The following is a 17,342-nucleotide window of genomic DNA, read 5'->3' on the forward strand; positions in this document are numbered from 1 at the left end:
TTTTTTCCCCTGATTTTCCATGGTGTTAACCCCAAAAACTTTCTGGTTGGAAAGCATTTTCTGTTCATAGAAAGTTATGAGTAGAAATAAATCCAATTACCTGGTATTTAAAGATTTGTTTGCAGTGTTCATGACTGTTTAGGTCTCATTATGTAATTTTTAGTAGCTACAAGTCAGTAACTTCATCCGTGAATTGCCCTTAAATGACTTTTAGTTCTTTTAGCTAAAAGATTGGCAATTCTTTAGCTGAAGATGGATTCGGCGATATCTGCTGAATTCTGTGTTCATGTTCTTTCCTGTACCTTATGTGAGAATAAAGACGTGCATAATTTCTCTTTTGAAACGAGAAGTGATGAAAAGGAGATGGGAGCTCGTTTACTTTTTCCGGGGATCCTCATTGACTGTGGCTTTTGCAGGGGAGGTTGTCCTCCTGGTTCACATGCCTGCAGACAGCCCCGCAGAAGAAGGGCAGCACCTGCCTGATGGGAGGACAGCAACCCCCACCAGCACCTTCACCCAGCAAGACGTCAACGAAGGCATCGTGTGGTACAGGCACTCGGGGGTCCCAGCCCAGAGTGACTCCTTCCGCTTTCAGGTACCCGCTGCTTCCTGACTTTTCTGATGTCCGGGTGGTCTGAAGAAAACCATCACCCTTATTTATACACAACTCAGATAATTGCCTGGAAATCGTATTTTGGGAAAGAGAAAATATAATGAATAGCATTGAGAGGGATTTTTTTTTTTTTTTTATCCTCGCCCGAGGACATTTTTTGATATTTTGTTCAGATAGAGTGGGAGGGAGAAGAGAGAGAGAGAGAAACATCGACGTGAAAGGCACACATCGAGTGGCTGCCACCCACACAACCCAACCAGGGCCAGGGACAAACTGCAACCGAGGTACGTGCCCTTAGCGGGAACTGAACCCCGGTCTCTCGGGACCACAGGCTGATGCTCTAACCGCTGAGCCAAACCGGCCAGGGTGAGAAGGATTTTAATCTGCTAATTCAATTTTACCAGATAGCTCTATCAGCAAAGAGGTTTATAACATAATGGTTAACGTGTTTAGAAAAAAATTGTTTCCAAAATATTAAAATGCTTATTTTAATATAGCTAATTTTTTTTTCAAATGTCTTTGGAACATTTACTTTCTTCTGATAAGATCATGGACGTGGCCCTGGCCGTTTGGCTCAGCGGTTATAGCGTCGGCCTGCGGTCCTGAGAGACCTGGGTTCGGTTCCCGCTAAGGGCATGTACCTCGGTTGCAGTTTGTCCCCGGCCCTGGTCGGTTGTGCGGGTGGCAGCCACTCGATGTGTCCCTTTCACATCGATGTTTCTCTCTCTCTCTCTGTTCCTCTCTCTCCCACTCTACCTGAACAAAAAATGGAAAAATGTCCTCGGGGGAGGATTAAAAAAAAAAAAAAGATCATGGACGTGGCACCAAAGCCAGTGGGACATAGTTCAGTTCTGCCGTGTAATAACTATACAACTTTGGGGAAATTACTTGGGCAAAAATCCAGAGTCCTTGTCTGTAAAACAGAATTGTTGTAGGGATTCAATGAGTTAATACATATAAAGCATTTAGAGTGCTGCCTATCACTAGGTAAGGGACTGTTACTACAATGTATAAAGATTGGTCAGATACCAGTGCTATTGATTGAGTGTTAGTGTCCCACCAAAATTAATATATTGAAATCCTACCCTCCCCCATGTGATGGGCTGTGCCCTCATGAGTGGGATTAGTACACACAAGAGTCACAAGAGAGCTTACTCCCCTTGTCTGCTCCCCACCATGGGATTACCATGAGAAGATGTCATTCTACAACCTAGAACCTGACCATGCTGGCATCCTGACCTCAGACTTCCAGCCTCCAGAGCCGGGAAAAATAAATTTCCATTGTTTATGAGCTACCCAGTCTGTGGTATTTTTTTTATAGAGCTCAAGCCAGCTAAAATAACCAGATCATAAGAAGACAGTCAATAAATGAAAGAATAAGAAATTATACTGGGGACATTCTCTACTCTTATGAAATATAATTAGAAATTAATTTAAAATGGGTAAAAATTCAAACTACTCATAATGTTTAAAATAGTTTCCCAAATAATTATACTCCTAAAAGGAAATCAAAATGACAAATTATTAAGAAGTATTGATGAAGAGGAAATAAATGATCAAAATTTAAATGATGTGGACAAAATAATACTCAAGAAAATTGATGATCTTAAGCTGTTATTGAGCCAAAGATCATAAAAATAAATGCACTAAAATTTAACTCAAGAAGCTGGAGAACCACCAAGGAAACATAAGGAAAACAAAAGGAAGGAATTAATAGAGCAAAGCAAAGAACTGATTAATTATAAGATTCTAGAATTGATCAGTGAGGACAAAACCCAATTCTTAGGAAAGACCAATACAATTAGACAAACCTCTGTCAAGAACAATTTAGGAATAAAGAACTATACAGAAATACAAAGGAATGCAGAAGTATGAATGAGAAAGAACATTTAAATATAGATACAGGAAAGAATTTGAGGAAGGTCAGAGAAAATATAAAGACACATTCATGAAGATCAGCCAGAGCAGTGCCACAGCCCCTCCAACTCTGAGGCCTGTCCTTTGTCTGGGAGTCCAGTTGGGGATAGACTACCCAATAGCTCACCTTATTACATTATCATGCATTCTGCCTCTGATGCCTGGTGTGCACGCGTTCATCGCCTGACTAATTTATGGTGTATAAAAGATGTGCTTTTCCAGAGAGCAAGTCGAAATAAACTTGGAAACCATTCAAATGAGATTTTACTGAGCACATTAATGTCCAATGAGCGAGCAAACATGTGCCCTTTGCGGGAATTAACTTTTCGTTTTTAGCACCTGGGGACTCAGCAGTCCTCAAAGAATGAATAGAATGGAGGCAAAGACCTCAATCAAAAGAAGTCACCCCAGCAAACTAGAATCGTCAGACCTGCCTTCGCCTCCATAGGCATTAGGATGAAGAACATTATCAACATGGAGTGTTTCCCTGGAAAGGGATTCTCAGCACCTGCTCATAATGATATTGGATTGCTTTTGCAAGTTGGTTACTAAGTGGGCAATTATAAAATAGCAAAATCTACTCATTTCTTTTTAACAAATTCACTCGAGTTTAAGACATCCAGTTGAACATCATTACTTAGTAAGTGATTCCCTTTGAAGAGTTTTCACACATTTTGCTCAAAATGTGTTAGAACTCCTATTTGAAATCTCCTTCCAATCCTCAATAGTGACAGTATATCATCCTTTGGAAGTAGATTTTAAAATATAACCAAATAGCCAAAGTCATTCAGAATCATGTCTGGTATGAAGAAGAGTACTAATTATTTTGGGTTGAAACAGGGAGGAATTATGAAGTAACAAGTTTGGTTCTCTTACATGATTTTTGAACTCCTCAGAAGGCATTCCAAAAATGCATTTTGAACTCACAGCAACTTTATCACAAGTATGAAACAACTCTCTGAGATAACGTTCTCCTGTATGTAAACAGTTTGGTGTGCTTGTTTTAAAGTCTCGTTGTTTTATAGGCTTACCTCATATTTTTTATTTGAAATGATGCAGACACTATGTGCCAAAATAAATAGCAACTTTCCCATTGATTTTAGTGTCCATAGAGGATTTTAAAATAAAAAAGGGTGTTTTTATGATTCTTCTTTTTCTTCTCTGTTTTTCTTTTGAGCAAAAGTTGCAATACAATGAGTTGCATCAATTTAACTTCATTTTAATGTTCATGTGCTGTCATGAGCCTCGATGCATTCCATCTGTGACTCTGCCTGTAAGACTTGGGATTTATGTAATCCATGTGGCTTTACAAAATAGAGCATGCACAGGGAGAAGAAAGCATGCACTTCTGTCACTTTTGGCATGGGAAGGAACCCTGGTTTGGGTATATTCAGATCATTTTGACAGCCTCAAGGCATGCAGTTTTAAGAAGACCAACATGTTTGGCCCCAAAGGAATCTAGAACTGATTCCCTTGCTTGGCGATATGCTCACATTTTATTACCTGCACAGTGTTCCATTTCTCTCCTTCAAGAGACAGAATACACTTTCCTAATCTCCTAAAGCTTTCAGACTGAGTCATCTTGGTCAGTAGGAAGATCAGGACCCGCTGACCTGGTTAAATACCAATCCTTTCTGGCTTTTTGTGATTTTTGACAACTTGCTTAACTTTTTGACCTTCAGTTTCCTCAGTAGCTAGTACAGTGCTGAGCCTATGATAGACGTTCAGTAAATTATAGCTGTTGTTACTCATATTATATCTAGTGACAGTGTAAGATGTTTCCTTGAAAACCAGTAGATGTTCTCAACTTGAGTCCAGGCATTGGATATGATCAAGATACAGAGAAGACAATTTTGTTGTTGTTGTTGGCCTAAATGTAGAAGACATAAGAAAGGGCTGCCACTCCTGCCTTTTTCTCAGAATTTATGGCACCTTGCTCCCTCTCGTATGGGATTAGTGCCACTCCACATGGCCACACAGGCCGTAACGATTCTAGTAAGAAGCCTAAGCTGGAGCAGACCATGGGGCAGAGTATGAGGGGGCAGCTCCGTAGCCTGGAGGAGGGGAGAAGCTGCATTAAGAAAAGCATCATTGTTTTCAGCAATTTTGAAGCAAGAAAACATTGATTTTATGACCACAACACTAATTGTTATGAATCTTGCCTTGCTGAGATTTGTCATTTATAATCTAATTGTCTATGCTGGGTAAAGGTTTTATGAATGGAATAAAAATTACATATTTAACGTGTGCTAGGTGTGCTCATAGTGAGACATTATGTAGCTATCAAAATTTGTGTTTTTAAGACTGTTTAATGTCTTATGTTCGTAGTATTATGTTCAATAAAAATTTAGAATACACAATTTTATATAAAGTTTGACATATGCATAGGACAAAGATTAAACTAAAACACATCAATAGGCTAGTAACTACTATTTATCGGTAGTGAAATTCAAGATGATTTTTTATTTATACTTTCCTGCATTTTCAGAATTGCCTATAAGGATTATGTATACTTTTGTAATGCAGGAGCACGTAGAATTCAAACACAGAGGGTTTAAGGGGTGGGGTTAGGCTCATGCAAACACGCTTTGCCCAACGGCGGCTCACCAGTACGATGTCTCCTCCAGGTGTCCAGTGCCACCGACGCGCACACCCACCTGGAGAGCCGCATGTTCAACATCGCGATCTTACCGCAGGCGCAGGAAGCGCCTCAGCTGTCCCTGGGAGCATCTCTCCATATGACGGTGAATCGGGTGGGAGGGCTCGTGTTTTCGGAGGCGTGCTGGTGGGATCGGATGGACTGCCCTGTGTTTGTATCTGGTGGATGCCTGGCCCAGAACGCAGCCCATACCAGCCCTGTAAACACATGGCTCACTGACTTGAAAAAGAAATTTAAAATTCCCAGAGTGGAAGGAAAGTTAGATGGAATCCACCTTGGCCTCTCATCCCCTGCGGCTGTCCTCTTTACAGCATCCAACAGTCACAGGAAGGAATTTCAGGCTTCTGTCTCTTGAATCAGTACCATCAGCTAGGTATAGCTCCACCTCGCTGGAGAAATGTTACTCCATGTCTTAGAAGCCCTATTAGAAGTTTCCTTTCTGTGAGACAAGCTTCCTGAGGAAGCTGAGGTCTATGCTGAATCCAGAAAGATTAGTAGCATTTATCCAAGTGAAAGTTTTGGGGGGCAGGTTGGAAGGAATGGAGAGGTGATGGCAAAGGTCACTAACAGACATTCAAACAGCACATGCAAAGACCCGGAGGCCAGGGAGATGATTGTTGGGAAGACCTGCAAATAGCTCAGGAGAATTGAGGACCGAGGAGGAGTGAGCAGGATGGGGAGGTCAGTGCGCGCCGTCACCGGGGGGACTGTACCCCGTGTGGGAAGCAGCCTGGACTCATGGAAAGGTTTGAAGTGAGGCGACAGATGAACTCCTTCAGGCAGTTAGCAACTCCACTGTAACCCTACGTCTGGGGGGATGTGGTGCCAGAATCCCTCTTCTAGGCGGAGCCACAGCATCTAAGACCTTGTAAATGAATCACTACGGATCTGCATTTTAGTTAGCGCCCACCTAATCACACTCCAACGTGCCTATCAGCCTTCAGCCACGACAAAGAAATCACCTGTAGTTTTAGAAATTATGGGTCTGGGGCATGACAGAGACATAAAGGGGGAAATAGAGAGTTTTTAATGAATAGCTGATATCGGTGTTCCCACTGTAAACCATAATTTAAAGAAATCATAATTCAGCAGCACTATAAAGTCTATAATTCATCATTCTGACTGGAAGAACTTGAATCAGAATTTTCTCTAAACTGGGAAGAAAAATGTGCACGCATATTTCTTGCCGAATGCTAATGCAGTGTTATTTTGAGTTTAGAGGGAAAAAAATGGGCCAGGAGTCGGGGTGGTGGCGCCTTTCCCACTCTGCTGCTGGGGACCGCGAGGCTTTTCAAGCTCCTTAAGGGTCTCAGGTTGCTAGTTGGCAAATTAGGTCTATCCTGGATAACTTAGGGCATCACAAAGGTTAGTTTACCATAAAATGCAATTAGCCTAATCTTTTGTTACCTTAAAATATACATGGTTTGTATTTCTTTTGACATTAGTTAGAGCCATTCCTGTAGAGCACACTTGTAATCTGTGACAAAAACAGTCGATCCAGTGATTTGGACTCAATCTAAGTACAAGTTTTGCACATATTTGGTAAATACGTTGTGCGTGTCTGTGCTAAATACATGGTATATTCATATATGTGTTTAAGGGTAGGAGTCTACCTCTCCAATCATTCGTTCATATACTTTTTTTTTTTTTTTATCCTCACCCGAGGATATTTTTCCATTTTTTGTACAGATAGAGTGGGAGGGAGAGAGAGGAAGGGAAAGAGAGAGAAACATCGACTTGAAGGGACACATCGAGTGGCTGCCACCCGCACGACCAACCAGGGCCGGGGACAAACTGCAACCGAGGTACGTGCCCTTAGCGGGAACTGAACCCGGGTCTCTCCAGACCGCAGGCCGACGCTCTAACCGCTGAGCCAAACTGGCCAGGGCCGTTCATATACTTTTGAGCCTCTAATGTATGCCAAGTGCTATGGAAGATATTGGTGATTCAATGACCATAAAACACAGTCTCTATTCTTAAGCAACTCAGAGTGTAAAAGGGAAGGGGAGCGAATAAGTAAGCACTGACGATATAATGATAAATGCCATGACAGAGCTATGATATGGAAACAAATAGGAGGCACCTGGCCCACGGGGGGGGGGGGGGTGCAAGGTCATGGAAGGCTTCCTCTAGGGCTGAACTGAGTTGGGTGAAGTGAAAATTGTTTCTAAAGCAGGGCCTCAAACTTCAGCCTGCATTAGGATCACCTCTGGTGTTTGTTACATCACAGATTTCAGAGCCTACCCCAAAGTTCTCTAATTCATTCGATCTGCTATAAGGCTGAGGATTTGAGATTCTAACAAATTTCCGGGTGATTCTGTTGCTGCTGCTGTGCTCACTACACTTGAAGAACCACTTATCTGGACTAGAGATAGGGGACAGTTCATTCCAGGCAAAGGAGCTGCAGGGGAGAAGAGACGTAGACTGGGGAGAACATGACACATTGAGGAATGAGAATGCAGCGGGCTGGAGCATAAATTCCCAGGTGAAGAAGAAACAAGATATGAGGGTCAGATCATGGAGGACCTTTAAGATGGAATAAAGGAATTTTCATTTTGTCCCGAAAGGCTGTTGGGACAATTACTATGTAGGAGACAGGCAGCCTGATTAGATTTTCAATTTAGGAAGGTCATTCTGGCTGCAAGACAGAGAATACCCTGTTTGGGGACCAGACGGGGAACAAGGAATCCAACAAATAGGTTATTGCAGTCATCTAGAACAAGCAGGTTATGGCATGGTGCCTTGTTGTGGCAATCAGGATTAAAAGTTAGTGAAATTTTGAAGATATACGTGTACATTGCAGCATTATTCACAATAGCAAAGAGGGGAAAGCAGCCTAAATGCCCTTTGGGAGATAGATGGATAGAAAAAAATGCGGTATACACAACAGTAGAATATTATTCAACCTTTAAAAAGGAAATCCTGTCATATGCTGCAATATGGATGGACCTTAAGGACATTGTACTATGTGAAATAATCCAGTCACAAGAAGACAGAAACTGATGATTCCACTTATAAGGGTATCTAAGGTGATCAGGCTTCTCGAACAGAGAGTAGAGCGATGGTTGCCCCGGTGGGAGTAGGGGTGGAGGTGGAGAGAGGGAGAAGGACAATCGTTCAATAGATAGAGTTTCAGTTTTGCAAAAGTAAAAAATTTCTAGAAATCTGTTGCATAACAATGTGTATATAGTTAATACTACTGTACTATACATTTAAAGTGATTAAGGTGGGGGGGAACATTGGAGAATTATTAAGAGGTATTTAGAGATGTCATGGTCAATTAGATGTGAGAGGAAGGTGAAACACCCCAATTTCTAAGCATATCAAGATGCCATTCATTGAGATCAGTAATGTATGAGGACTTCGGGGGGAAGGGTGGAAGGCATGATGAGTTTAATTTGGGGGTGTGCCTGTTAAGGGTGTGTAGGAGATCAGTAGATATTTTGGGTGAGAGAGAAACCTTTAAGAATCATTATGACATGTAGTAGTTAAATCCTCTGGCATAGAGGAGATTTCCCAGAAAGATTGAATACAGTGAAAAGCAACATAATCAAATATCTGCCTAAATTGAAATTGGTTCTATGGCCTTTTTGTAATTCTGTTATTCATCAAATCTAAGATCCTTTAAATGAGAGCTTATGGTTTAGTTCGCAGTGTTCATCAGAATTATATGCATACATACATTTTTAAGATATATATGTATAATATTATAAGATATATATATATATAAACATATGTAATATGTATACATTTAGGCTACAATCATATGGGCAAGGAGATCTGAAAACATGCCTATTTACCAATAAATATCATAGGCTAGAATCTAGCCACTAGATAGTATAAGATTCTGCAAATGAGTTCATAGATTCACATCAATTCAGAGTTTTCCAAGTAATCATCCATTATTTGACCTTGAAAATCCTTAAGGGCAAAACCTTTGATTAATTAATCTTGGTATTCTACTCAGCATCTCACACAATGCCTTAAATAAAGTAGTTGCTTAGTAAATATTTGTTGGCTAAATGAATATTTTCAGACCTACTTCCACATAGTAAGTCCCTAAACTGTATCCCCTTCAAATTCAAATAAGTTAATCATATAGGTTTACACACACACTGAATATATTTCCAATTCCTTTCTAAAAGAGGAAATATATTCTATTATCTCTTAATGTGAAAGACACAGTATTTATTATTTCCTTTTTCAAATGGTTGCCAAACTCAGGGTTGGGTTGGCCAAAGTCACCGGTTAAGGGAAAAGCCTTAAATAAGACTTTCTTTCCTAGTTTCATTTGTTTTCAGAGTGATTGCTGTAGCCCAGTTCTCTTAAAACCACTCTTACGGGGGCCAGCAGGGATCCAGTTAGAGCAGCTGATCCCTTTTGCGATGCAGGCTCAAGTCTGGCTCTGTTTATTTTGTGGCCTTGGGCATCTGTGTCCATGTTTATTCTTGGGACCTGTCAGAAACTAATAGAATTATTATCTACAATCTCTGGAAATGTTTGTTTATCCTTGGAATTCCTGCTGTGCTTTAGCTGAGCCTTTCACACCACTGAGAATTTCCTACCTTGGAGCTGTTTATGATTTTCCCCTACAAAAAAAGTGGAATTCCTTGAGGAAAGGGTCTATATCTGATTCATTTTGTTATCTCCCATAGCTCTTCGCTTGGTACCCTGCATATAGTTGGTTCTTACTCAATAATTTGCTACATAAATATGAATGAATTCATTTTGTTGTCCTAACTGATAAACTATGTGAGAAGATAATTTCTTGTAGGACCTCCATTTTATTTGTCTGATTTCATTATTCATGGACATCTGATTTTTCAGGCCCCTTGTGGGTTTTGCTGCTTTAGTAACAGTGACAGTCAACATGTGAAATGGGTTTGTTTTTTTTTAACAGATTGTGAAATCATAATGTTGTTTGTAAATCCTGACCTAGATGTTTAAGTTATGTGCACTTTGCTAAAGCTTAAGTGTTAAAATATTTGTCCCCCCCCAACCCCAACCTAATTCTTTAGATGACACTGAACTGCAATGCAAAGTTTTCTGAATAAATTACTGATTAAGTTATTATAAGAAGTATTTTTATTATTTTTTTTCTTAGTTTAATCTTTTTATAATGCTATGTTTCATTCACTCAACGTATTTTTATCAAGTCATTCCATGTGCCATGTGCTAGGTGCTTGGGATCCACCCATGAACAAACAAAATTAATGTTTTCATGGAGTTTACAGTCTCTTGGGTATAAGTAATAAAATAAATAGCTCACATATAGCAAGTAAGTGAGACGTATTATGGTAAAACAAAAAGTAGATCAGGGCCAAGAGTGTCGGAAATGTAGTTGTAGGGGCAGAGGAGACCTATGTTTCGGTTTTAAATAAAGTGGTCAGGGTGGCTTCGTTAAGACAATGACATTTCAAGAAGGCTTGCGGGAAGTGAGGAAGACAGCCATGCAGATACCCAGGAAAGCACAGTCCAGGCCCAGGGAACCATGCCTTTAGAGGCATCGCATCAAGGTGGGAGCCTGCTTAGATGTTCAAGGAACAACAAGGAAGCCAGTAGGGCCGGGGCAATAAGTGAAAGCAAGTATAATTGACATGAATTCACAGATGTACTAAGTGTGTGTGTGGGGGGGGGGGGGGATTGTATGGGGCCTCATAGGGACTTAGTTTTTATTTATTTTTTTTCTTTTTAAATTATTTTTTTAACTTATCTTTAATTGTTAAATGTGTTACAGATGTTCCTCATTTTTCCCCCATTGACCCCCTCCTCCCCACTTCTGCCCCCCTCCTGCTTTTCCCCACACTGTTGTCTGTGTCGATTGGTTATGCATATGCGCATATAAATTCTTTGGTTTATTTCTTCCCACACCCCAATCCCCCTTCCCTATGAGGTTTGTCAGTCTAGCAACCAATTTGTACTTCTTAATCCCAATGGAGAGCCATTGCAGGGTGTTGAGCAGAGGTCTAATGTCCTTTTTACAGGGACCACACTGACTGCTGTGCTGAAATAGACTTGGGGAGTGGGAGGGAGGGGAAGAGAGCAGTGGCGAAGCCATCCTGGTGATCCAGCAGGGTGGTGGCGATGGCCATGGGGAGAAGTGGGTGGCTTCTGGATAAATGCAGAAGTAATGTGGGTATAATGAAAATCATTATTCTGTAATATTCTCTTGTTGACTAATATTTTAATAAAAAGTGTCTTCTGTAATGATTTCTATGAAATTTAATCTCTCATTTCTAAATGTTTAATTGATGAGTATTGAACCTTCCAAATAGGCAATATTAAAATTGATTCTACTTTGATACATCTCAACCTCAATATTGCTTTCTTCAGAGAATCAAGTTCTTTTTCTATCTCCTGTCTATTAATATTAGTAGAGGAAGAGTATCCATACATTTCATGGATATGAAATATCTGTTATCTTGGCTGAAACACATTTCTCTTTTCCGTAGTTCTGCATCCATGCCAATACTCCCTTCTTATCACTTTATTGTTGCAGGGACATCTAGATTTTCAAAAATATCTCATAATACTCGAATTTGCAGTTATTCTGATGGTTGTGAGATTGCAAAGGTAGCAAATGGTGCTGAGCAATGTACTGAGCCTGTACTTTTTTGTCTGTGTATCTGTGTGCACACATGTCCACATTCGTAGCTGTGTACACACATGCGTGGGCTGTAAACGCCTTGTAAAGGACATATATTTTTAATTTGTTGTCCTTACTTGTTTTATTTTAGGGTGAGAGAACAGGTACTATTTTGCAATCCTGATGTTCCTCACTCTGTACATTCCAAAGCTGAGCAAAGGCCTGAAATATGACTCTTTACTATAGGACGATGGCCCTAACCTGATAATGCTGCCTCTTCCCAGGACAAGTATGCCTTGGGGACGATTAAAAGAGCAACTATAACCTTCAATCTTGTCCTGCTTACAGGAAGAATACCACACCCTCCTCCATGAGAACTACTGACCCCTACTCTCTGAAACAGGAAAATTCCTCCTGAAAGAAGCAAAACTTCAAAGAGCAGGAGAGGGTGTCAAACTCTAACCCTTCAGGGGTCAGTTAGGAAGAGCCTGCTAAGAGCCCGATTTTTTTGTCCTGATTTATTGACAGCATGTGTGGAGCAGTCAAAGGGCCCATGCTCACCCTTCTTTCCCCTCTCCACTGTGTTTCTGCTGCTGTCCCCAGCTCACTGTTAGGCTTAGTCATGGGAGTCTGGATCTCTCCCCATCCCTGCCTTTTTTTTTTTTAGTGTTGTCACTGTTGGTGGGTGATGGATGTATACGGGTATAAGTGGATAGTAAAAGCTACATACTTATTGGCCTTCTGATTTATTTTGCTTGAGTCTTCATTGGGTTCTAAAAACTAGAATAAAAAAGCAATATCTAGTTCTTTTTTTAAAACAGTGTTTTTATTGATTTTAGAGAGAGAAGAAAGGAGAAGGAGGAGAAAGAGAAACAACAATGCAAGAGCAAAGCATCAATCAGCTGCTTCCTACATGTCCCCTTCTGGGGATAAGCCTTCAAGCTGGACATGTGCCCTAACTGGAAATTGAGCCAGCGACCTCTTGGTGCATGGGACAATGCTTAACCAACTGAGCCACCCAACCAGGCCAATATCTAGTTCTTCTGAATAATAGACTGGAGACAACAAGAAATATTGACTATTTTATTATTTCCTTTAATAAACAAATCATTCTGGCCCTGGCTGGTTTGGCTCAGCTGTTAAAGCGTTGGCCTGTGGATCAAAGAGTCTTGGGTTTGATTCCTGGTCAAAGGCATGTGCCTCAGTTGCAGGTTCAATCCCAGGCCTCAGTCAGAGTCATGTGGGCGGCAACCAATCAATGTGTCTCTCTTGCATCGATATTTCTCTCTTTCCCTCCCTCCTTCCCTCTTACTGGGTCTAAAAAACAAACAAACAAAAAACAAATAATTCTTAAATCTTGGCATTCAAATGATGAGCCTCTGTTGGGTTTTGAGTTCATCTTTAGTCCTTTGAAACCATCACAGTTTCAAAACAAAAATACAATGAAACAGAAAGAATCAAAGTTCCCATCAGCAAAATTGGGGAGCGTTAGAGGGAACTTTTTACCAGATGCAACCTTAGCTCATTAAATTGGAGGAGCAAAGATGTAGCAATTCAGCTACGAAGAGTAGAATATCCAGCTTTGATGGCTCATTTTCAAACATGTACCACTGTGAGCTTCACCTGGGGACAGTGACCATATTGGGATTCCCAGAGCATGCACTGGCATAAACCTGGGGCCGAGGGCCGGGGAGAGAAGAGCTGGTACAAGAAGACCTGAAGAGGACTCCATCGCCCTGTGAGGTTCCTAAGGCTGGGACCAATCTACAGTGCAAGAGACCAGCTCCTTCTTTTGAACTTTTACAGAAATCTTGTTATCTGTGACTGATTTTAAAGTACAGAGTGAGGTGTTTTTGTTTGGTTGTTGTTGTTTAATAAGGTTTGGTTTAGCCTCTGGCTTTTGTTTTTATCACACCATTTTTTTCTTCTTTCTTCTTAAACTTTGTTTAGGCTCGGGAAGATGACCTGACTGTGATTCAGCCTCATTCTCTCTCCTTTGTAAATTCTGACAAGTCAAGTGGAAAGATTATATACAATGTCACTTCACCTCTGCATCCAACTCAAGGTAAGATGTGCAGCAAATGATGAAGTCTTCTAGGTGTTGACAGGTCTTAAAAGCTCTGATGTTTTATCTGCTTATAGTTATTGAATTTTAAGAAGCAACAATTATTGATATCCCAGTTCCCATCCTCTGAGTTTAGAACTAATTGAGAAAGAGAGAGACCCTGTGGTCAGACCTGTGGAGATGTGTCAACTTTGGTATCAACAGAGCTATACTGGAGAACATAGTGTGCATATAACTTCAGTCATTGGGTTGAGCTCCCTCTCCCATGCACAGGCAGAACTGGACAGACACCTAGACAGACATGGTCACTGTCTGTAGAGACAGAGCCTGCTTGCCCTGGTGTGGTTATGATGGATGAGCAGACCGATTAAGAATGCGCTAAGGACAAGAAACTCTGCCAGAGAGCTCAGAGGGAGCTGAGCCACATACTCAGTTCCTTTCCCAATTGGATACTTATCCTCCTCCTCCCCTGGGGGAACATGGAGATGTGGAACCACAGCCAGAGGAGGAGTGGGCCCCTACCATCAGTCCCTCAGCATTAAGATCTCTAAACTTTGGGTTTCACTAATAAGCTATGCCCAAAAGATGTGTGACTGCCCCTCAGAGAAAGGAGATCAGCTTCTATTAAGACAATTCTGCTTCCATCTCTAAGGCCAAGACCAATCACTGCCTTAGATGTAAGCCTTTCACAAAGTCAAATTCCCAAGGAGAAATCAAAGTCTAAAACTTAATTCCATGACTCTTTTGATAAAATCCAAAGAAATTAAAAGTCTGAAAGTCATCATCCCCTTTTTTAAACCTGCTCAGTCATAGCTAGAGTTCTCCCTATGTTTCCAGGGAGAGATGAGTACTTTCTGACCAGCTGCCTGAATGGACTGTCTCTCAGCCCTTCAGAAGTTGAATTAGTCCAATACCTAGCCTCACGTGTGTCCTCCTTTGGAAGAGATAGGACGTGAGAGATAATCACAGCATCCATTCTGTACCTGTAAAATTTAGAAATGACAGGCAAATAGACAGCTCCTAAAGCATTGATCACAAGCAAAGTGACCATTGTAAATCCAGACCTTAAAATAATTTATATCTATGTTTCTGTTACCATGGATCATCACAGAGATGAAGGTTCGTTCCTGAAGGAAAGAGGGTAGACCGAGAAAAATCTCCCTACAGCCTCATCAGGTGACCAGTCTGTGCCATTTTCCCCGTGACCTTGACCTTTGAACTTAAACTCAATTAAGATAATCTCAAAATTATGGTAGAGTGTCTATAACTTCTGGAGAATTACCTGGTCTAAACTAGGGTAGAGGCAGTAGTTTGTGTCTTACCATTGTGTATAGTCAGTGATTCTTAGTCAAGAGTCTGTTTGGGTTTCAGATTTGCCTTTTCTTGAATAACAGAATAGTATACCAAGAACAACCTGAGAGCAATTGTTCCTGAAGAATAAAAGACTCTCAGCAGTGGGAAAGGCCGCTGATGGCTCTTGTGATTGTTAGCCATCCAGAGCTCCTGTTGCTGCTCATGCCCAGTCTTCTTCTCCCCAGGTATCATCGAACACAGGGACCAGCCCCACTCCCCCATCCGATATTTCACGCAGGAAGATATTAACCAGGGCAAAATCATGTACCGCCCTCCCACGGCAGCCCCCCACCTCCAGGAGATCATGGCCTTCTCCTTCGCTGGTAATGCTTTCTTTTCTATTTTGAGGCACCCAAACTGTTCTCTGTGGATCTTCATGGCAGGTTCACTCTAACGCTTCCTGTAGTCCTCCTGGATAGTTTAGTGACACTTCTTTATAGTTGTTCAAACTAGCTTGAGGCTTGTGGGCCAGTATGTAGCTTAGGCTCAGTTCCTCCCTTTTACTTATTTATTTATGCGTGCAGGAATGCATCCAGTAAATCTTTATTTTATGCCTACTATGTGGCAACCACTCAGTGAGGCCTTGCATATCTAGTGGTGAGCATAAAAGAGGTATGAATCCCGTTCTTGGTGAGTTTGGGGATCTAAATATAGGGACAGAATTTGATAAATAAGCCCAGTAATGAATGCTTCATTGCAGTCTGAGGTAAGAGCTCTGATAAGTGGTGGAGTTAGATGTTAACAAGACTGACCTAAACTGGAGGCTCCGTGGAGGCCACCTCAGGGTGGTATTGACCGTGGAGAGGAGGGGAGACACTGACTAGGCTGCGTGTGCCTGTTGGAATAGTTTAGTTGGAGAACATTCCTGGAGAAAAAATACCCCCCATGTGCAGAGTCCCTGAGGAAGGAGTGAATGTGGCATCCTGGGGACGGAAAAAAAGTCGAGTGTGTCTGGAATGTGGATGGCTGAGCAGAGCTGGGGCGGGCCTGGAGGGAGAGAGGAGAGCCCAGCCTTGGAGGTGCTGTACACCTATAAGGGTTTGGATCTCCATCCCAATAACAGTAAGAACCTGGTGGTGGGGAGGGATGTTAGATAGATCTAGGGGGATGGCTTTTCATAAGGAACTCTTCAACGCAGTGCCTGGAATGGATGCGAGGAGGAAGCCAGGGTGCTGGGCCTGTGGGTAAAAGGAACACAGTGAAAAAGATCCTGCAGTCCCTCAGCGAAGACCCCATGTGAGAATGGGGCGTGCAGGTGACCTTTCGGGATTAAAACATGGATTTGTCAGAAGGCACCTTTTTAAAGGAAGGGAAGACTAAGTAAAAGAATAACAGGATTTCTAAATTAAGCCAGTGTGTGCCTTTCCACGAAACCACAATAGCCTTAACCCTTGCCTCTCCTTATCCCTCCCCTTGACCCAGTAACCAAAGCTGCCGGCTGGAAAGCAGGAGCCCCGAGTCCCTGCCCTAAATATCTCTGTGCCTCGAAATGATTCTAAAAATCTTGAAGCTGTTTCTTTATAATCATTAAGGTACATATACCATATAACAAAATTAATCGAGTATTATTTTAATATGATAACTTGGTTAATATGGAATAGATTTTAATTTCTTGTGATGAGTTGAACATAGATAACACAATTTTAGAGTTATGTTTTAAATTATAACCAACATTTAAAGTAATAATTGCCATTATTTATATAAATGCAATTGTCTAGGAAATGATTAACTACTCAATTAGATAGAAAATCCCTAAGGTGGGGCGGAGGCTGCTTCTCTAAGGAGGATCCCCAGTGTTTAATATCTGGGGAGCCAATAACCCATGAAAATATTCATGGTTCTCTAACCCCTACTTTACAAGACCTATTTTACAAGAAACTCAGGGTATTCTGGAATTAGAGGGAAAGAAAACGTGTCAGCCATGGTTGAAGTTATTTCCATATCCATTATACTTGTCTGAGATCCTAGAGCCTTTTTTGAGAGAGCAGACTCCTGTCCTGTATAATCTATGGGGTAAATGCCATGAGATAAACCTCTCACACTGTTACAGTGTGTAAATCATTGTCCCGAGCATCACTCAATTCTACAATGGAATTGACCCACCAGACAGCCTTGTCAGTGATATATGACATCACCCTCCTTCACGGAT

General features: G+C 41.3%; 1 protein-coding gene across 1 annotated transcript in view; it reads left to right on the forward strand.

Moving 5' to 3' along the window:
- The window catches only part of FRAS1 (Fraser extracellular matrix complex subunit 1), a 432,882-nt gene that overhangs the window by 307,220 nt on the left and 108,320 nt on the right, over positions 1 to 17,342 (forward strand). Inside the window, exons 31-34 of the mRNA XM_036267136.1 lie at positions 417 to 595; positions 5,158 to 5,274; positions 13,726 to 13,840; positions 15,379 to 15,516. Coding sequence (XP_036123029.1) covers positions 417 to 595; positions 5,158 to 5,274; positions 13,726 to 13,840; positions 15,379 to 15,516 — 549 coding nt within the window. The remainder of the gene's footprint in view (positions 1 to 416; positions 596 to 5,157; positions 5,275 to 13,725; positions 13,841 to 15,378; positions 15,517 to 17,342) is intronic.

The sequence above is a fragment of the Molossus molossus genome, unplaced genomic scaffold (assembly GCF_014108415.1).
Source record: "Molossus molossus isolate mMolMol1 unplaced genomic scaffold, mMolMol1.p scaffold_m16_p_1, whole genome shotgun sequence".
NCBI classification, from domain to species: Eukaryota; Metazoa; Chordata; class Mammalia; order Chiroptera; family Molossidae; genus Molossus; species Molossus molossus.